General features: G+C 45.2%; 1 protein-coding gene across 5 annotated transcripts in view; it reads left to right on the top strand.

Moving 5' to 3' along the window:
• LOC140190530 (mitogen-activated protein kinase kinase kinase 5) overlaps positions 1-22,401 on the top strand; it is a 194,952-nt gene that overhangs the window by 67,305 nt on the left and 105,246 nt on the right. For all 5 annotated transcript variants that reach the window (XR_011883627.1, XM_072247181.1, XM_072247180.1 and 2 more), the window contains one exon: positions 3,064-3,234. Coding sequence is in view for 4 of the 5 variants with exons in the window: in XM_072247181.1 (XP_072103282.1) it covers positions 3,064-3,234 (171 nt within the window). In the remaining variant the exon portion in view is untranslated. The remainder of the gene's footprint in view (positions 1-3,063; positions 3,235-22,401) is intronic.

The raw sequence follows: 22,401 nt of genomic DNA, 5'->3' as shown, positions 1-22,401 counted from the left end.
TGTGCACGAGGTTACGTGCACGAGACCGCGCATGTGAGCGCACACACGAGCACACACATTTTCAAGAATGCAAGCTTAATATTATCACCTTGAGGATAATTGGATATTAGCAACAAATTCTAGTCTTGCCAACAGTTCCTATGTATCCAGAATAATATTTAGTCAGGTTTACCAGCTGTTGGAGATTACCATGAAGATCAACTTTAGATAATCAGGATTTGCACGTGAAATGACTGGCCCAAAGACTCAGTTGTTCAATTTAAAACGTGCCCACGATTCATCACTTGCTTTGTAGTGATTGGAAGCATGGCTGGCTCAGTTAATTAAAACCAGGCATTTGGGGAAGTGGAGTTGTCGTTTTACCCATGTGTGGAAAACTATCCTGGCCGTATACCGGCGAGAAGATTGGGATTTATCTTACCAGGCGAAATTAGAGAAAAGGTGAGAGTGTCCTTTTTAAAAAAAAAAGGTAGCTAAGGCTAGGTTGGATAGAGCTCTTCATATTTTTCGATTAACTCGTTGGGTATTCTTGTCCACCTAGTTAATTGAAATACACCCAGTAGCCACTTTATTAAGTACACCTCGTTAATTCAAGTATCTAATCAGCCAATAATGTGGCGGCATCTCGATGCACAAAAGCATGCAGACATGAGGTTCAGTTGTTGTTCAGACTAAACATCAGAAGGGGGAAGAAATGGGATCTAGGTGACTTTAACTGTGGAATGATTGTTGGTGCCAGATGGGGTGGTTTGAGTATTTCAGAAACAGCTGATCTCCTGAGATTTTCACACATAACAGAGTTTACACAGAATGATGTGAAAAACAAAAAAAAACTTCCAGTGAGTGTGAAAATGTATTGCTAATGAGAGAGATCAGAGAGACTTACCTGGAACTGGATGAACACCTGTCGTGTGGGTGAAAATGCCTTTTTAAAGAGAGAGATCGGAGGTGAATGGCCAGACTAGTTCAAGTTGACAGGAAGTTGCCAGTAACTCAAATAACTCCATGTTACAACAGTGATATTTGGAAGATCATCTCTGAATGATCAACACTTTGAGCCTTGAAGTGGATGGGCTGCAACAGTAGAAGACCATGAAGGTACCCACAGTGGCCACTTTATTAGGGACTGGAGGTATCTAATAAAGTGGTCACTGAGCTTATAATCCACTGATAGTTTCCCTGTGATCGTCCAGGTAGCTTACTTTTCCACTGATTTGTATTAGCACCAAACTTGGTTACATTAAACCTGGTCCCCTCAGTATAGTTTGTAAATAATTGCTGCTAATTCATATGCATCTTGTCCACACCTGCCAAGCCAAAACAATATTTAATTCCTTCCTTTTTACACTCATTAACTAATCATCTGTTCATGTTAATATATCTCCCCAATTTTGTGAACTCTAAATTTTGTGCAGAAGTCTTATGTCACATTGAATAGAATTATTTTCAATATCCATCCACTAGCTGTCCATGTTCTAGCGTGGAGCAAGTAAACAAATGAAAAGAAATCTGATAGCTTTCATAAAACATAACCTCTAGTGTTATTAGCATACTAAATAATCCACTGAATAATTTTGGTTCCCCACTGTTTCCTGGGTATTTTTTTAATGTTTTTTACATGCAGGCATAAACTGTGGATTCTGGTTAATTGGGACACATCAGGGCCAGTACATTTTGGCCCAATTAAGCAGCTAGTCCAAATTTCATGGAAATAGTTAAAAAGTATATTAAAAAAAGACAAAATAAGGGGAAAATTATGTATTTAAATGAAATACAGAACAAATTCAAACACTATTAATATGACTATAAAACTGTATTAGTTCCTAATAGTTACTGGTGGAGGAATTCATCCAGTGTACGCTGCTGAGTTCTTTAGATTGACTGTAAATGAACTAAATCACCACTGACATCTACTGCAGATAATGGACTGCCTTTATACAATCCTTTCAGTGATTGCATCCTGCAGATCTTTATTTTCATTGTAACATTTAAGATGATTGTCAGTGTCTTAAAGTTCTTTGTAGTTCCTAATTTGTTGAAGTAGTGAAAAATGTTTAATTTTCACTCCTGGCTGTTTCTGGCATCTCCAAGCCTGTATGTCTGAAACCCCAGTAACCAAAACAGTGTCAGTGTGCTGAAGCAGGGACCCAATCGCACACCAAGTACAGTGCACACTGTGATATTTACTGAGTAGCAAATCCAGAGGGACAATAAAGTTGGCGTCAAAGTTCAGCTGGCGATCAAAAATTCCAGAGAAATCCAAAAACCAGAATTGGGAAACAGGCAGAGTCGATATACAGACAGAGTACAGATATGAATGCTGTAAAGGCTCAGGAAAACTCACTGGCACAATCTGGCAACAAACAGCTGAAAACACAGGACTGAAATACACAGCGATAAACAGAGAGGCAGATGATAGGTGGAGCACAATGAGACACAAGTGGCAGCAAAACAGGTTATAATGAGAAACAGGTGAAGGGCAGAGTACTCAGTAATACAGGGGCCGGAGTAGAGCAGGAGCGGGGACAGGAGCACATGGGGCATGAAAACAAACAAGAGCACATGACAATACAAAACCAGTCTGACGGCTGGGGGAAATACACAAAAGGACAAAGTTCAACTGGAGATACTGACAAACAGTTCTGAATTGCCTTGCTGCCTACTTCTCACTGACTGTCAGTGACAAAAACACAAACACACATAACTGACACTATTTAAAAACAGTTCGTTCTAAGGACAGTGAATCTAATGGCCACACAGGTACGTGCGACGGTTGCTAGTTAGAAACTGTTCGGCAACAGTCTCCTGTCCCAATTAAGTGGCATAGTGTCCCAAATAAACGAAGGAAATTGTGGCAATTTTCTTGATTAGTTTTCACTCTTTAAGAGTTGCCCCAATTAAACGAAATCCACTTTTTTTTGGTTAATGTCTCTGTATTTTCCCTGATCTCTTTTATAATTTCTCCACACATTTCCCATGTGGAAATCTCCACTTTTATGAATCATTTATTCTTTGCACACCAGAGGAAGGTTTTACAGTCTGTATGCCATCTGTTTGCAATAGGAGGAACCAACCTGGAGACCGAGAGAAGGCCCTCTCTGTGATCCTGCCAGTGATGGAGACAGGAATGCAGACCTCATCTGATCTTTACTGCCTCTGTGGACGCATATACAAAGACATCTTCATCAGTTCCGACTTCACAGACTGTGAGAGTCGAGACAAGTCGTGTTACTGGTAAGAAGCAAACTTTTATTTTGAACGTTTGAGTTATTTCAGCCCGGAAGCAGGCCTTTCGGCCCAAATTTGCCCATCTCGTACTCACTTTATAATCGCTACTGTGGGCGAGATATACTGACACCAGCAATTCTGTAAGGTTATACGGCCCTTCACCTAATGTTTCTAGTCCTCTGTATCCAACTTCAGTTCTTGCCTTCTGCACCCACATGTCAGCCTGTCCGATACGGAGAGCAAGCTAAAGATTTGATCTCTGATATCGCCCCTTTGTATTGCTGCCGGGCTGCTCTTACTTCCTATGTAGATGAGTGGGATTGATTACCGTGGGCACACTCTGAGAGTGGTTGGGCCTCCAACGACCTAATCATGCTCAGTTGACTTGCTGCTGAGGGGGGCGGAGGGGAGGGGATGAGCCTGACTCTGTGACAGAGAGTGAACTGGTGAACCCCCCTCCCCACTGCGGACGTGCCCCCAGCAACTGTACTACTGAGGTTCTTTCAGGAAGCAAGATTAAGAGACGAACCTCGAGTAATGCAGTACTGAAACTCATCCATGTTAACTAAGATGTCTATCCGAGCTGGTCCCATTTTCCTGCCTTCTAAATCAGGGGTTCCCAACCTGAGGTTCACTGACCCCTCAATTAATGGTAGGGGTCCAAGGCAGAAAAAAAGGTTGGAAATTGCTGCTTTAAATCTTTCCTTTCTATCTTCCTTTCTACCTCTGCTTCCCATTTCAAGGAAAATAAGGAAGTAAGTTCTTTACATTCAAGATGCAGCATAATTAGAGCTCCATGTAGTTAGATATTTTGAATACTTACCCTATTTATTGATTGCTGCTTCCATCAGTTTCCGACTGAGTGCCAAGGTCCACACCCTCCGAGGGGAAAAGTTGCCCCTCAGGTTCCTATTAAATCTTAAGTTTGCCTTCAACTCATGTTAAAGTTTTTGAAGGTTTGTAATTGTTTTTAAATGTACTTGTTGTTAATGTTGATTCTAATCACATGATTCCAAAATTAAAAGATATTTAAGCATGTGCAAAGTTATTAAAACTAAATTTAAACCACAATAAGTAATTACAAACGTAAAAGCCAAAAGCATTTAAGAACTGAATCTATAATTTTGATGTGGGGAACTGCTGTTCAAGTGGAAGGGGAATCTGATGCTCATTTCACTTGCATAGCGACAGTTTTCCTCAGCCTAGTGCCTGGCATTAGAGGTCCTGACTACACTGCTGAATTCCATTGGTGTCCAGCATTGCAGCGAGGGCCAGGTGACCTTGCACTTGAGATGCAGTTTTCCTGGGCTCATAGTGGTGCAGTAATCCCTGGGATGCACTCAGCAGGCAGTATCAGACTGTATGCTGATTCCCTTCCAAGCCTTAAATCACTAGTGGCATAGTTAAGCCCAGTGATTACTCAATCAGGTGGCTGTAGACAAGGAAGAACATGATAGGAAGTCCATGACAATATTGACGAAGAAGTTGTTGACACAGCCTTCCTCCTCCAAGACTGCTCATTAAAACTTTGATGATTCATGGTAGAATTTCCTCAAGGATAATAAATTGAATCATTGGTAGAAAGAAGTAACTAGCTGGAAAGTTGAGAACTGAGTCCCAAAGTTCTGTCTTAGAGCTCTGCTGTTTCTATTCCAGATCAATGATCTAAAGTTTGAAACTCTTTGCAAAATAACTGAATGGATTATATGTCGATGATTCCAAAGGAAGAAATTAAAAACATAAAAAATGTGCCATAAAATTCCGATATTCTGGCAACACACTCAAGTTGCTGGAATTTCTGGATCTCCAGGCGTGAGCAGACTTCCTCATGTTTCTGATATTCTGGCATACTTTGGTGCTGCTTTGGTGTTCCAGAATATCAGATGTTAATCGATTAATAGCGCAAGATAACTCTAATTCACTATTTTTAAAGATGTAGTATAACATTTTTTTTTCCAGGGAACCAGCTGTGTTTAAAGAGTGGGAGGCAGGCCGGAGTGAGTTTATAAGGAGCACAGGAAATGGAGTTTAGAGGGAGGAAGAGAAACGGGTGAATTTAAAAGGACTGTGGGAGTGGGGTCCCTGTGAGCTTAGGTAGATAGGTACTTTATTGATCCCAAAGGAAATTAGTGTCACAGTACCATTACAAGTGCACAGATGTAAATATTAGAAGAGAAGTAGAAAGAGTAAAAAATAAGTTACCACAAACACTCTTTAGGGTTTAAAGATGAAAGATGAGCTTTATTTGTTACATGTACCTTTGAGCATCGAAACGTATAGTGAAATGTATTGTTTGCATCAAATCTTATCAGCAAAGATTGTGCTGGGCAACCTGTAAGTGTCGACATGCTCCTGGCTTAAACATAACATGCCCCGCACTTTATTAACCCACACGGTCTCGGGGAGAAGGTACAAACCCCTTACAGCCAGTGGCGTGAACTGTGCCCTGATGGGTTTTCACTGGCGCTGTAAGCCCACACACTACTGTGCTGCCCCAAGGTTCATAAGGAATTTGGGAGAGGGGTCACAGTGATCTTGGTGGGTGGGGGGGGGGTATACAGGATCAGGGCCTGGAGAGTTGGGATGGAGCACTGATGAGCTGAAGTATCACCCTCAGAGGATGCAGACTGTTGAGAGCTGTGAATAATTGGATAGAGGGTATTTGGGATAATGACAGATGAGATATGATACAAATCAAAGGTAATTAATGACCATTGGAAGGAGGAATCTGCCTTTCAGACTCCCTCACTTTATTATCTGCATTAACACTAGCATACTTCTGTGCATGCAGTTGAAAGAGACCTTGGCACTCAGTCTCTAACTGATGGAAGCAGCAATCAATAAATAGGGTAAGTATTCAAAAAGTAGGCAGAAGGCACAATCTAACTACGTGGCGCTCTAATTATGCTGCATCTTGAATGTAAAGAACTTACTTTCTTATTTTCCTTGAAATGGGAAAACTCAAAATTATTAACATTTTAGCATAGCTCCAGCAACGTGGAGGCTTGGGGTTAGTGTCCAGAGATCTTTGAAGGTAAATTTGGCATTGGTTTGCTATCGTCACACATGGCAAGCTACAGCACAGAGCTTTTGTTTTGCGTGCCAGTCAGACAGATCGTGCCAGGCGTGGTTTACGACTATGGAGTGAAAAGAAAACCGCACGCAGGATGTAGTGTTGCAGTTGTGTAGTGTAGACAGACAGATAAAGTCTACCGGTGTAGAGTTCATCTTTGAGCATTTGACGGGTCTGACAACAGTCCACGAGTCTGGTGGCACGTGTTTTCAAGCTGTTGTACCGTCAGCATGACGGAAGAGGGAACGACCAGGAGGAGTGAATTGAATTGACCTTATTATTTACATCCTTCATATACATGAGTAAAAATCTTTATGTTACATCTCCGTTCAAATGTGCAATTAAGGTAATTTATAACAAATATTATGTACAACAGGATAGTCAATATAACATAGGAATACAGTTGCATCAGCATGAATTAATCAGTCTGATGGCCTGGTGGAAGAAGCTGTTCCGGAGCCTGTTGGTCCTGGCTTTTATGCTGCGGTACAGTTTCCCGGATTGTAGCAGCCGGAACAGTTTGTGGTTGGGGTGACTCGGGTGTCCAATCCTTTGGGCCCTTTTTACACACCTGTCTTTGTAGATGTCCTGAATCGTGGGAAGTTCACATCTACAGATGCGCTGGGCATCTGATTATGTTGGCTGCTCTCTGAAGCAGTGGGACATGGGGACGGGAGGATGATTTGCGTAACAGACTGGGCTGTTATTGTTGTCTTGCCATACGAAGCCATGATGCATCCAGATAGGATGCTTTCTATAATGCATATATAAAAATTGGTCTGATTCATCAGTGACAAAGCAAAATTCCTTAAAATTCTGAGGAAATGGAGGCTTTGTTGTGTTTTCTTGTCCACAGCATTACAATGCAGCTTGCTGTGACCAGTGTTATGACCAATACAAATTGTTGGTGGGACTTCTACCTGAGAACTTGAAGCCGCCAACCATCTGATGCCAAGGTGGGAGATTAATTAGTTTCTTCTGAGGAACTGCATAGAGAATGCTGTTCTTGTTAAATGGGGCATAGTGTACCATTACAGTCACTGACTATACAATAAACTTCCCCCTTTTCTGTTGTGAAAAGAAACATGAGAATGTTGCAAGAATGTTAAATTCAATTGTCAGTAACTAAAGAGATGAAGGGTCTCGGCCTGAAACGTCGACTGTACCTCTTCCTAGAGATGCTGCCTGGCCTGCTGCGTTCACCAGCAACTTTGATGTGTGTTGCTTGAATTCCCAGCATCTGCAGAATTCCTGTTGTTTGATGTGTCAGTTACCTTGATGTAACTCTGAACAAAAGTAGAACCTGAGTGATTTGAGAAAGTGTGAATAGAAGTGAGAAAAGCGTAAAGCCGAGACTGAGGAGCGAGAGTTTCTGACACCCTGTGGCCTATGGAACTGTGCAGACGTAGAGAAGGCAAGACAGCGGCTATATTTCATTAGGAGTCTGAGGAGATTTGGTATGTCACCGGAAACACCGGCAAATTTTTACAGATGTATAGAGGGATGGCTACTGCACAGGATCAAAGTGAGCTGCAGAAAGCGGTAAAATTAGTCAACTCCGTCATGGCTCTGGTCTCTGTAGTCTCCAGGACCTCTTCAAGGAGTGATGCCTCACGAAGGTAGTGTCCATTGTTGAGGATCCCCACCACTCCAAACATGCCCTCTTCTCATAGTTACCATGAAGAAGGAGGTACAGAAGCCTGAAGGCACACACTCAATGGTTTAAGAACATCCTCTTCCCATCTGCCACCCAATTTCTGAATGCACATTGAATCCATGAACACTACCTCACTATGTTTTTATTTGTCTTTTGCACTTCTTACTTAACTATTTAATATATACGTACGTACCTGTACATACATGTATATACTTAACTCTATTATCATGCATTGCATTGTACTACAGCCGCAAAGTTAACAAATTTCACAACATATTCAACCTGATTCTGATTGTGCTGGACAGTTCTTGCAGTCACCCTTCCCTGTGACTGGGCTGCAGCTGGGAAGCTGGAACTCAGTGAACTCAACTGACTTGCATCTGATGTGGTCATCTGATATGTTCATCGAACTTACACGTGGCATTTTTAGATTTTTTTAATAGATTATGAGGACACACAGTCCTCTTTTATTGTCATTTAATAATGCATGCATTAAGGGATGATACAAATTGTTCCTCCAGAATGATATCACAGAAACAAAAGACAAACCAGGACTAAAAAAAAACTGACAAAAACCACATAATTATAACATGTGCAAAGCAATACCATAATTTGATGAAGAACAGACCATGGGCACGGTAAAAAAAAGTCTCAAATTCTCTCGAAAGTCTCATCATCTCACGCAGACGGTTGAAGGGAAAAACTCTCCCTGCCATGAGTTTCCAGCACTGCAAACTTGCCGATGCAGCATCCTGGAAGCACCCCGACCATAGTCCGACTCTGAGTCCATCTGAAAACTCCAAGCCTCCGACCAGCCCTCCGACACCGAGCACCATCTCTGCCGAGCGCTTCGACCCCGGCCCCAGCAATAGGCAAAGCCGAGGATTTGGGGCCTTCCCCTTCGGAGATTCTCGATCACACAGTAGCAGCGGCAGCGAAGCAGGCATTTCAGAAGTTTCTCCAGATGTTCCTCCATGCTTCTCACGTCCGTCTCCACCAAACCAGGACAGGAATTCTGACAACACACATCAAAGTTGCTGGTGAACGCAGCAGGCCAAGCAGCATCTGTAGGAAGAGGTGCAGTCGACGTTTCAGGCTGAGACCCTTCGTCAGGACCAACTGAAGGAAGAGTGAGTAAGGGATTTGAAAAGGGGAGGGGGAGGGGAGATCCAAAATGATAGGAGAAGACAGGAGGGGGAGGGATGGAGCCAAGAGCTGGACAGATGATAGGCAAAAGGGGATACGAGAGGATCATGGGACAGGAGGTCCGGGAAGAAAGACAAGGTGGGGGGGGCACCCAGAGGATGGGCAAGAGGTATATTCAGAGGGACAGAGGGAGAAAAAGGAGAGTGAGAGAAAGAATGTGTGCATAAAAATAAGTAACAGATGGGGTACGAGGGGGAGGTGGGGCCTTAGCGGAAGTTAGAGAAGTCGATGTTCATGCCATCAGGTTGGAGGCTACCCAGACGGAATATAAGGTGTTGTTCCTCCAACCTGAGTGTGGCTTCATCTTTACAGTAGAGGAGGCCGTGGATAGACATGTCAGAATGGGAATGGGATGTGGAATTAAAATGTGTGGCCACTGGGAGATCCTGCTTTCTCTGGCGGACAGAGCGTAGATGTTCAGTAAAGCAGTCTCCCAGTCTGCGTCGGGTCTCGCTAATATATAAAAGGCCACATCAGGAGCACCGGACGCAGTATATCACCCCAGTCGACTCACAGGTGAAGTGTTGCCTCACCTGGAAGGACTGTTCGGGGCCCTGAATGGTGGTAAGGGAGGAAGTGTAAGGGCATGTGTAGCACTTGTTCCGCTTACACAGATAAGTGCCAGGAGGGAGATCAGTGGGGAGGGATGGGGGGGACGAATGGACAAGGGAGTTGTGTAGGGAGCGATCCCTGAGGAATGCAGAGAGAGGGGGGGAGGGAAAGATGTGCTTAGTGGTGGGATCCTGTTGGAGGTGGCGGAAGTTACGGAGAATAATATGTTGGACCGGGAGGCTGGTGGGGTGGTAGGTGAGGACCAGGGGAACCCTATTCTTAGTGGGGTGGCGGGAGGATGGAGTGAGAGCAGATGTACGTGAAATGGGGGAGATGCGTTTAAGAGCAGAGTTGATAGTGGAGGAAGGGAAGCCCCTTTCTTTAAAAAAGGAAGACATCTCCCTCGTCCTAGAATGAAAAGCCTCATCCTGAGAGCAGATGCGGCGGAGACGGAGGAATTGCGAGAAGGGGATGGCGTTTTTGCAAGAGACAGGGTGAGAAGAGGAATAGTCCAGATAGCTGTGAGAGTCAGTAGGCTTATAGTAGACATCAGTGGATAAGCTGTCTCCAGAGACAGAGACAGAAAGATCTAGAAAGGGGAGGGAGGTGTCGGAAATGGATCAGGTAAACTTGAGGGCAGGGTGAAAGTTGGAGGCAAAGTTAATAAAGTCAACGAGTTCTGCATGCGTGCAGGAAGCAGCACCAATGCAGTCATCGATGTAGCGAAGGAAATCAGGAATTCTGATGCCATTTAAGCCCAAATCTTTCTCATTTCCATGAATGCATTGCCAATTCAGAGCTGTCCATTAAGCTGGTTGGTTCAATCAATACAAATAGATGAACTTCAGTTAAGACTACTCCTTGAACAGGGAAGGGTGCTGTTGCTTTAGTAGGTTCTGCTTGTCTTATGAGTGTGTCAGTCTTTGAAAGAGAGGAGAAGCAAATGAACTAAGGCTTTGGTACTGGGAAGAAGTGGGAGGGCAGAGGGAGGTGCTCATATCCTCCAGGGTTGGGGCATTGAGAGAGAGGCAGGTATGTGGAGTGGGGTTAGAGATGTTCACTAGCTTAGTCCTCCCACCAGTTTCAACCTCCTCTGGTTATTGACGACATTGGGGTGAGGCCAGAGATTTCAGCACTTGAAACTTTCCAATTCACGTCACTGCTATCAAGTGAAGGAGTTAACAGCTGAAGAGTTAATTAACCCCTGGTTGCCTGTATTGTGTGTTGGAAAGAACGTCAAGCACTGATTTTTTTAAAAAATTCAATGTTATTCTCCGCACATTTGCATTCATACTGGCTCTAATATTAGTTATCAGACAAAATATTAGTGAATATTTCTAATCTGAATATTAACACACCTTCTTAAAAATATTTTGTGTATCAAAGAAGGAAACACATGCCTAAGTGTGTGTTCACAGTGCAGAGTGTTGATAAGAACGATGGACTTTGAATTTCCTTGTGATATCTGGCTCGGTTCCTATTGCTAGCCAGTGTTGTGGGGCAGATTTTAAATGATGGCCACATTCCAGAATTCATATAGAAATTCTCGCTCCCTCAGATAAGCAGGATCCTCTATTCCATTTCTGTCTCAGACAGGCAGGAAACTTCATTCTATCTCAATCTGTTTTACAGGACACACAAATATATATATAAAAAAAATTACAGATGCTGTAAACCTGAAACAAAGCCTCAATATTTCTCTTTAACTTCCCTCATTAACTAATCTACCAGATATCTTCAGCAACAGGTTATCCCCATGGCAGCCCCAGTTTTGCCTTTTCCCTCATTGCTCCAGCCGTCTCTTCCCCACTCCTTCTCTAACTTCCAAATAACCTCTCTTGTTTATCTTAGTTCCAATCGAAATTTCTGACCTGAAACATTAAATACTTGCCTTTATAAAATGCTACCTAACCTGCTAAGTATTCCCAGAATGTTCCTCCCTGCTGCTTGAGCCCGCACTTGACCGCGTTATAGGGGTGCAGGGGACCATGGCCGGATGGATGAGAGGAGGGAGAGTGGTGGAGGATACGAGTGGCAGGCCAGAGGAAGGTCAGAGTTCCCCTGTGGACCGACTGCAGGTCTGATCTGCGCTTTGTCGTTCTGATGTGGAGCAGACCACTGTGTAAATATTAAAAGCACCACACTAGATTGGAAGCAATGAAAGGACGTTGCCTGGGCTTGAGATGTAAGGAGAGATTGGTTTGGCTGAGACTGTTTACCCTTGGGTGAAGGTGGTGACCTTGTAGAGGTTTCTAACATTATGAGATGTCTAGGTAATATTAATAGTCACCATTTTTCCCCAGGATAGGGAAGTCTAAAATGAGGGTGCCTAAGCGTAAGAGGAAAGGAAAAAGACTTAAAGGAAATTTTGAGAAACAGGTTTTTCCACACAGATGGTGGTGGATATACAGGTCAAGCTGCCAGAAGAAGGAGTAGAAGTGGGTATAATTACAATGTCTAGAAGGCATTTTGACTTGTACATGGAAAGGAAAGGCTTAGAGGCATATGGGCCAAACTTGGGCAAATAAGATGGGCATCTTGGTCAGCATGGATGAGAAGGGCTGAAGGGCCTGTTTCTGTGCTGTATAACTCCGTGATGAGTTGTATGTAGGATCTGCAGATTCTACTCCGTGCGGCATGTAACACGGTGGGTCACTAGGGACTTTGTGGGCTCCTTCCGTTGTTGACAAATGCTCGTGTAATTCTGTCATAGAGACACAAGTGCAGATTGACTCACTGGACGTTCGCTCCCTGCTTTCGTCTGTCATGGCCTGGGATTCCCATCAACTGGCGGAGATGTTACTTTGGAGGCATTTTCTCCGTTCACCGAGAAAGCTTAGTTGTCGCATGGAGCAAGAACGGAAAGGGGGGAGCACGATTGAGCGTTTTCACTGAGTCGCGTTAATAATGGCGCAAGCTGAACAACTTGCAGGGTGGGACCTACAAACTGGGCCCATGAGATGAAGCGTGCGCCCGCCCGAAAGAGAGTGCCGCACACACGCAGGGAGCCCAGTCGACTCACTGCACGGACGATCAGCTGCACACATACATGCCACATTCTCACAGTGGATCTGATATGGTACATCCCTCCCCCCCCATAGATGGGAACCACAGAGGAAGTGAAAAGGTGAGGTGAACAGAAAAATGAGGAAGTGTCTATCCTGCTTGGTAGCCGTCAACTGGCTGCTGTACCCTTATGGACTGCTGCAGGGAGGCAGATTCTCTCTCTGTGTCTTCCCGGTTAGCTGGCGTCGAAGGCTGTGCACTGTGAATCTCGTCCATAGGTTCATCTACTGGGGTGCTCACATCTTCAGCAGAGGGCGCTTCTGTAGTTTCCCTGGGACCCCTGTCAGTTCATTGGCGTACATGACCCAAGTGTTACCTAACAGTTTGTCCATCAGTCAGCTCAAGTTCCGCTACTTGACTGTGACCATGCCAGACCCACAGCCGGTAGCCAGTTTTCTTCCTGTGCGATGATGTGTAGGCTGCCTCTGCCACCAAACATGTCTCTGTAATTGGTCAAGTTCTACTTTTGGGCCAACTGCATGTGACACTGTGGGGGATGGGGGCTTGTAAAACTTTGTCTGTCAGTTCCCCTTAAACTTAAACTACACCGCTGGAACGTGGCATTGACCCGAAGAATCAGCTTGGAAAGCCCTCTGGTACTTTTCTACTGTTCCCTATGGATAGAGAATTCAATGCGTGGTTCACCCCAATACAGTTGGTGCAGGACAGCACCGATGGCATCTTTTTAGTCCAGTTTCTGCCCAGCAAGTTGGGCTGTTGGCCTCCCCTGACCACAGGCATGGGTAGGTGAAATAGGTCTTCCTGGTGAACCTCTCCTGCTGTAAAGACCCCATGCGTGCCTACGCTATCGCTAGAGCAGCTGCGGGATGCAGAGTTCAGCGGCCATGATTTTGGAAAAGGCCTGAAGGATAACTGCTTACCAAGGGGATGGTTGACCTTGTATCCGGCTCAAATCTCACAGGCTGCTTGTCCACAAGGAGCGTAACCAAGTAAGGAGGCTAAATACGCTGGCCCGTATTGTAGGCTTGGAAAATAGTGTCCATTTCTTCGCTCCAACTGCCTTCTAGTTTGGAGTTGTTGCTTTTCAGACAGAGTGGCCTCCTGTGTCCTCCCATCTTGGACTCCCACAATCTAAGCATTGCTTCTTCAAATGTACTTGGGAAATATCTCTGTACTTGTGTTCTTGAGCTGCTAGGTTTACCCTTGTGATGAAACCATCTCCATTTTTCTTGAGGGTCTGTCACAGCTGTGAGAACTTGTGCCATAAAAAAAAAATTGCCCTGCATCCCCCAAACATTGTCCAAAGCCTCAGACATGTCTGTCAGTTTAGATTTATCTGTAGGTGCAGAGCATCAAAATATTTCTGCCAGAGTTCTCTCAAGTGCATGCAGAGCATTTTGAGAGTCAGTTCTTCCTCCAGCTTTGCTGGTGGTGTTAAAATTGGTAGGAGTTTGGCGTCATCCTGGAAGATTGTTTTCCATTGAAGTCAGGTTCCAGCAATCGGTTTTGTCATAGCTGCAGCACAAAATGGATAAGGTGCTTACAGCAGAGCCTTGGTATTTGTCGCCAAAATGTTACGTATTGTGTGGAGTAAGAGCAAACACGGAGTAGTGTGATGCCTTCTTCACTGCCGCTGCTACTGTGTGATCCAGAATCTCCAGAGGAGAAGGCCCTGAGTCCTCAGCTTTGCTTATTGCTCGGCAGCCGGGGCGGGTTCAAAGCGCTCGGCAGAGATGGTGCTCGGTGTCAGAGGGCTGGTCGGAGGCTCGAAGTTTTCGGACGGACTCAGAGTCAGCTGTGGTCGGGTGCTTCCAATGCATTGGCAGCTGTCGGCGCCTGGAGGTTTATGGCAGGGAGAGTTTCTCCCTTTTGCCGCCTGCTATTGGGACTATTGGGAGTCGATCAGAACTTTGAGACTTTTTTTTACCGTGCCCATGGTCTGCTCCTCATCAAATTATGGTATTGCTTTGCACTGCTGTAACTATATGTTATAATTATGTGGTCTTGTCAGTGTTAGTCTTTGGTTTGCCCTGTTTTTTTTGTGATATCACTCTAGAGGAACATTGTATCATTTCTTAATGCATGCATGCATTTCTAAACGACAATAAACGAGGACTGAGTATCCTCATAATCTAATCTAATCTAACCATTTTTTTCTCACTGGTTAGTAACTGTACACACTGTGAAAATTATATTGTGGGAGCTACAAGCCAGGCCTGCTGAGGCAAAATGCATGCACACTCGAAAGCCTGCACCCAAAAGAGAACACCTCCCGCCTGGGGAGGACCAATTGACTCACCTCACGATTAGATAGATAGATATACTTTATTGATCCTGAGGGAAATTGGGTTTCGCTACAGCCGCACCAGCCAAGAATAGAGCATAAATATAGCAATACAAAAACCATAAACAATCAAACAACAAATGCAAACTATGCCAGATGGAAATAAGTCCAGGACCAGCCTATTGGCTCAGGGTGTCTGACCCTCCACGGGAGGAGCTACAAGTTCGATGGCCACAGGCAGGAACAACCTCCCGTGACGCCCAGTGTTGTATCTCGGTGGAATATGGCTGGGGTCCAACAGCAAAAAGTTCAATATCCGGTCTACAAACACGTTCCTCGATCGTAATATCGATTGAGCAGCCGCAAGTACACTTGCCACATTCTCCCGGTTGATTTGATACAGTACGCTCTTGTTTTGGTAGAACTTGGCAGCGAGTGCATTCCTGGGGGAGTCTTGGTGTCAGGTATGTGGATGGTGTGATATGCTCTGATGCTGGCCCAAGAGAGGACACAGACATTAGTTTATTTATCCTGGTAACGGATTTGAGGAGTTTGGAGCATTGTCCAGTGGTTTGTAGTGCCTGCTGTAGGTTTCCAAAACTCTAAACTGTACAGATGATAAGGATCACAGCTGTGTAGTGAAAGCAAGGGATTACAATGTTCTTTCAAAGTGCATCTCTCACTTTGCACATTTACGACAAGAAGTTCTGTACCACAATACTCAAGACAGAATCCTCAAAAGCGTTTTCATTCAGCAGACCCTTGGCTAAAAACTCTAATCGCAATGAACTTCAGTGCGAAGCTTTCTCCGGAGAAAGCTTTCAAAAGGTGTGTCAGCAAGGCCAGTCTGACCCTGTTTAACCATGAGACAGGTTTGTGTTTGATAGGTTTATTTGCCAGGAAAGTGATTGGTGTTTAAGCTGCTCTCCCTCGCTTGTGTGCCTGTTCTCAGAAAGGCTTTGCTTTCTAGTATTTTATGGTATCTGGGCAGACTACTAATGTGTAAGGTGGTCTTTAAGGAAGAAGGTTAATGAATTATTTTAACAACTGCAACCATGTAAAGGGACTTTAACTCATTCTCTTCTGAAAGGGCAAAATTCTGTTTTATCGGTTTATAATATGGAGTGATTGGTAACAGATTAACCTTGCTGACACAGAGTTCTCCGTTGTACTTAATATGCAAATGAGTCAGTTCTCCGTTGTACTTAATATGCAAAATGAGTCAGGTTCTTGATTTTCTCAGGGATTACCTCAAGGTAATCCCTCATGATAGAGCATCGTTTAATTCCTCACACGTTCTATGAGGCAGCAGATTTACCTGTGTGTGAGTTGTATTAATGTGGGGCAGCCACTCCACACTACCTCCTTGTGGTCTTTGGTCCAATGGCAAGGTGGTCCATGATGCTCGGAGAGCAGGCTGCTCAGACTCCATGTGTCCTGAACGTAAAATATCACTTGTACAGTTCGTTCTATTTCTTACATCCTTAACTACTGCCACATGTTTGCTCAGAAGGATAGGAGAGAATGTGCTGCAAACATTGTGTGATCACAAACCAGTAACTCTCCTATGGCATCAGTCCAGTGTCTCCCCCCTTGCCCACTATCTGGCCCCACTTGATAACCGCACAGTTACCCAAACACTTTGCCTTTTTGTTAGAATCCTTTTACCAGTCTTCAGTGATTAACAATTAACGTACTAAGGTTGTGTATCCTTATTATTTCTGATTGCACACTGGCTGTCTGCCCTGTTAGTGTGGTCTTTCATTATTTCTATTATGGTTATTGGATTTTTTCATTTTTGTTTTTATTTCTCCTGAATTACAGCACGGAATAAGCCCTCCCAGCCACTCCACCCAGCAGTCCCCCAATTTAACCCGAGCCTAATCACAGGGCAATTTCCAACGACCAGCTAGCCCACCAAGCACTACATCTTTGAGCTGTGGGTGGAAACCGGAGCACCCGGAGGAAACCCACGCGGCCGTGGGAGACCGTACAAACTGTCGGGCAGCAGTGGGACGGCCGGGGGAGACTGTACAAAATCACGGGCAGCAGTGGGAATGTAACTCCGTTTGCTGGTACTGTAAAGCACTGTGCGACCCACTGCCCTATCGTGCCGACCCCGGAGGCATTAGTAATATTTCATTTATTTATTGAGATACAGAGCAGAATATAGGCCCTTCTGGTCTTTCAAGCCGCCCTGCCCAGTAACTCCTGATTTAACCCTGGCCTAATCACGGGGATAATTTGCAACAGCCAATTAACCCGCCAACCGGTACGTCTTTGGACTGTGGGAGGAAACCAGAGAATTCGGAGGAAGGGCACACGGTCACGGGAAAAACATACGGGCTCTTTACAGGCAGTGGCAGGAATTGAACCCCGGTCGCCAGCATTGTGAACTGGTGTGCTAACCACTACACTACTGTGCTGCCCCAGATGATTGAGAATGCCCATAAGAAAATGAATTGCATATGGAGACATGTACAGTATGTACTTTGGACTTTTACATTGAAATGTACAGTGAGATGCATCATTTGTGTTAACAACCAGTGTAGAAGGATGAGCTGGGGACAGCCCACAGGTGTCAATATATATCCGGGTGCCAACACAGCATGCCCACAGTGCTCGGCAGAACAACACACGACACAACAAGCAACAGAACAGCGTCAGCGAAACAGGCCGTGTTGTTTTCTCCCACCCATCCTCAGTCTGCTAACCCTAGACAGCGGGGCAGCCAGCAGAGCTGCTGTGCAACAGCCTCGGCCACACAGGCCCAATCCTGACCCCCCCTAGAGCTGTCTGTGTGGAGTCCGCATGCTCATACTTTCCCTGGGTGCTCTGGTCTCCCCTCGCTCCCCAAGGGCTTGCGGGTCGATAAGTTAATTGGTAACCATGAGATATCTCTGGAGCGTACATGTGAAACTCTGGTTGGCTGCATCTGGCGTATTGTGTACAGTTCTGGTTACCCCACTAGAGGAAGGATGTCGAGGGTGCAGGAGAAGTTTATTAGGATGCTGCCAGGCTCAGAGAACGTGTTATCATGAGAGGCTGAGCTGTCTTCTCTGGCGAGCACCACAGTCTGAGGGAGGGATCTGATAGAGGTTTACAAGATTGAGAGGCATAGATAGAGCAGACAGAGACAATCTGTTTCCCAGGGTTGAAATGTCTAATACTTTGAAGGTGAGAGGGGGTAGGTTCAAGGGGGATGTAGGAGGTAAGTTTTTTTTTTTACAGAGAGTTGTGGATGCCTGGAATGCACTGCCTGGTATGGCAAATTCATTAGAGGTTTTTAATGGACGTTTGGATAGGCAGATGGATGTGAGGAAGATGGTGGGATATGGGCACGGTGTAGGTAGGAGGGATTAGTGTTTGGGTGTTTTTGATTTGGGTTTTAGCTGGTTTGGCTCAACATTGCAGGCCGAGTGGCCTGTCCCTGTGCTGTACTCTCTATGGTCTATATGTGGTAGCACCTGGAGAGAAGTGATGGGAATGTGGGGAAGGTAAAGTGGGTTTGTGAAGAATATGATCTGGATGGCCAGTGTGGACTTAGAAGGTCAGGGGCCTCGTTTCTGTTCTGCATCTAACCCGGACTGTGCATCTTTGGAATGCTGGAGAAAACTGCATCACCTGGAGAAAGCCCATGCGTTCTTGGGGACAGCAGTGGGAATGGGGCCCCGATCGGTGCTGACAGCAAAGCGATCGCGCTAACGACTGTGCTGCCGTGCCGCCGTTATTGTGACACGTACGAGGAGAGGTTCCCATGAGCCTTGCTTCTGACAAGTCGGCGACTTGTCTATTCACAGCGGCTTCAACGGGGCCAGCTAAAGGTGCCACCAGTGTACTTAAACATACATCTAATGACCACTAGGCCATGTATTGAGCTGCCCCTTGAGTGGATGAAGGCTCACAGTCCAACAGTGAGTGGTCGTCACGACTGTTGTTCTTGTGATCGCAAGACCCCCTTTGGACGTTGTTAATCTGGCCTGCCGCAAGTTCGATTCACTGATTTCATAGGATGTGAGCAGGGGCGGATGGAGGACTAGGCCCGAGTCCTCTGTTGTAGGGAGGATTAGGCCCAAGTCCTCGGTCGTAGGGAGGACCAGGCCCGAAGCCACGGTGTCGCCTGTTTGCGGCTGTCTGGAGTGGGGGGGGGGGTGCGGGCAAAGCTGCTGTGCTTCACTGCGGGGTGAGGGGTGGGTAGTGTGGCGTGGCGTCCAGACGGGAGTCGAAGGGGCCCTCACAGGGCTTCGCTAGGCAGAAGACAAGCTCTGTTGTGGCCGAAGCTAGTTTCTTTCGCAGCACTCGGGCCTCAGGCTGTGGGGTCGCTTGCTTTTCAGCCACCAGAGGTGAGGCGTCCAAGCCACCGCACTCTTCCGGGGACGGTGGAGAGCAGTTGTGGTGACTGAAGGGTTAAAATGGACTGAGGGGTCTGGACTATATACAGATATTTGTCTGGTTATATTTTGTATATGTGAGGACTGGTTCTCAAAGCCACCGTGTCACCTAGAGGGTTTTGGGGATAGGTCAACAGATGGTATCGGTGGGCTTGCTGTACATATACATAGAGGCATATTATGTGCCGTATTTTTATTGATCATCTATGTTGGCTTGTTTTGTACTCATCAAGCCATGGGGTGGTGGGGGCTGGTGGTGGTGAGGTGGGCCTCAGGACTCTAATTATGTGATTGTGATCTTGTGTGTGCTTACTGTGCGTGACTGTTGGTCATGTGCCTTTGAACCTTGACCCCATAGCAACGCTGTCTCCTTTGGCTGCATTTGTGTATGGTTAAATGACAATTAAACTTGAATCGAATTGAAATGCAATGGTGTGGTAATAGCACGCTGAAGACTGATAGAGATTTGGAGCTTTTTACAGAAGTGTTGAGCAACTCTGCACCCCGACCAGGCCTAGAACCCAGAGAACATCCAGAGAATGCTACCGCAGGACCACCACTGCTGCAGTTTTTGTCAAGGAAACCCGTAACAGCTAGGAATTGAGTCGGACACCTCCTGTTTAAATTGGGTTATGAGACCTAATAGTCTCTCCTTTTTTTCAATTCTGTCCTTTAACACCATAGAATAGTGCTTTGTTACTGCAGCCTGTGATCATGACTAGCTCATTATCACTTTGTGCAATCATTGGACGAGAAGGCACTCTGATGAATCACTCAGTGAATCACATGATATGTTGTGTTACTTTACAATCCCGGATTGATACTGAGCTATTTTAATTACAAGCTGCCCTTCCTTAACCATAAGTGCCAAGCTTGTGTTTGAGCAGTTCAGTTACTTCGCATGGGAGTGATAACAAAGGAGCCCTCCAATAAATGGTGGAAGCATTGGTGGGATAAAGAGTCTTCCTCACACGAGCTGGGAAAGATAAGAGCCAATTTAATGGGCTTTATCAAAATCATGAGGGTTTCTAACAGGTAGATAGGCAGATGTAGTTTTCCACAAATCTTTGTGCTGTCTGCAAAGATTGGTGGAGTCGTTGCCAAGGTGACGAACGTTGCCAAAGGATCAGTTACCACTATGGGTGGAGAATTAGCAGCTGGGACTTAATCCAAGCAAATGTCTGGGATGTCAAATGTAAAAGGAAGGTATGCATTTAATGGCTGAAGCCTTAACAGCATTGTTGTCCAGAGGGACCTTGGGGTCTCTGAAAGTGGCCATGCAAGTAGATAGGGTGGTAAAGAAGATGCTTGGCATGTTTACCTTCAATGATTGGGGCATTGAGTAATGGAGGCATGTCACAGCTGTATAAAACTTTGGACAGGGTGCATTTGGAGTCTTAGTTACAATGCTGGTCACCTCATCACAGGAAGGATGTAGAAACTTTGGCGTGGGTGTCTATCTCATGAACAACCTCTGGACCCTCTGGCATTGGAGACGGTCCAGAGGAGTTCTCAAAATGATTCCAGGAACAAAAGAGTTAAAGTATGAGCAGCATTTGATGGTACTTGCTGGAGCTTGGAAGAACAAGGGAGGATCTCATGGAAACCTATTGAATACTGAAAGGTCTGATCAGGGGTTCCCAACCTGTCTTATGCCGATGAACGTTACCCCAGGTTGGGAACCCCTGGTCTAGATAGAGTGGATGTGGAGAGGATGTTTCCTATGGTTGGGGAGTCTAGGATGAGAGGGCACTGCCTTCAGAACAGAGATGAGGAAGAATCTGTGGAATTCATTGGCAAAGATGGCTGCAGAGGCAATGGCTGGAGTTTCTGGGGATAATTTGAAAGGTGCACTATAGATACGTCCCAAAGAAGAAGTACTTTAAAGGCAGGATGACACAACCATGGCTGACAAGGGAAATCAAAGCCAACATAACAGCAAAAAGAGGACATATAATAGGACAAAAATTAATGAGAAGTTAGTGGATTGGGAAGCTTTTAAAAACCTACAGAAGGCAAGTAAAAAGCCATAAGGAGGGAAAAGGTGAAATACAAATGTAAACTAGCTAATAATATTGTAGGATTTTGTGAATAAAACATGCAAGAGTTATTTTATGTGCTTAACAAAAGCCCACAGCCCTTCACTTTCATTATAAACAAACCAAAGCTGTTGCCTACACTGATGTCATTATGCCAGACACCTTCTCTTAAAGTGAACACAACAACTCAAAAGACTGTGCTTGTGAATTATGTAGAACAGTTTCTATAATGAACAATATGTGTCATCTGTCACCTATTACATTACCTACAATATCAAAGAGGAGATCAAATATTTTGTTCAGAGATATAAAGAGTAAAAGAGAGACGAGTGGATATTGGACCACTGGAAAATGATGCTGGGGCGGCAGTAAAGGGGGCCAAGGCAATGGCAGGTGAACTGGAAAAAGTATTTTGTATCAGTCTTCACTGTAGAAGACACTAGCAGTAGACCTACTGAATTCCTCCTGCAGTTTGATTTTGCTCCAGATTCCAGCACCTGCAGTCTCCTTTTCTCTCACCACACTCCCTTTCTCTGCCCTTCTCCACACACTCACAGCGAGAAATTCCCCTTTGACGTTGCCTTCCTCCTCAGCAGCCTTCAAACTCTCTGTAAATTTCGTTGCCTTCAGCGAGATACTGGCACCAAATGCACCTTCCTCTCCACGTTCAGCATATCGAAGAGGAAACATTTCAGCCCAGCAGAAACCCTGTTTTGTTTTTCCATCTCCAGCAACAGTTGTGATGACACATTCCCATGCACTGTAGGACCACAAGTTATATGTGCAGGATTAGTCCATCAAGTCTGCTCAGCCATTCAATCCCGGCTGATTTTTCAAAAACTCTTGACTTCTTCCTGTAGCTCCTTACCAATGAAGTACCTATCAATCTCACACCCAGTGACTTGGCCTCCACAGCCCCCTGTGACAATGAGTTCCTCCGACTC

Source organism: Mobula birostris, chromosome 30, assembly GCF_030028105.1.
Source record: "Mobula birostris isolate sMobBir1 chromosome 30, sMobBir1.hap1, whole genome shotgun sequence".
NCBI classification, from domain to species: Eukaryota; Metazoa; Chordata; class Chondrichthyes; order Myliobatiformes; family Myliobatidae; genus Mobula; species Mobula birostris.
This window is presented reverse-complemented; position numbering and strand designations above follow the sequence as displayed.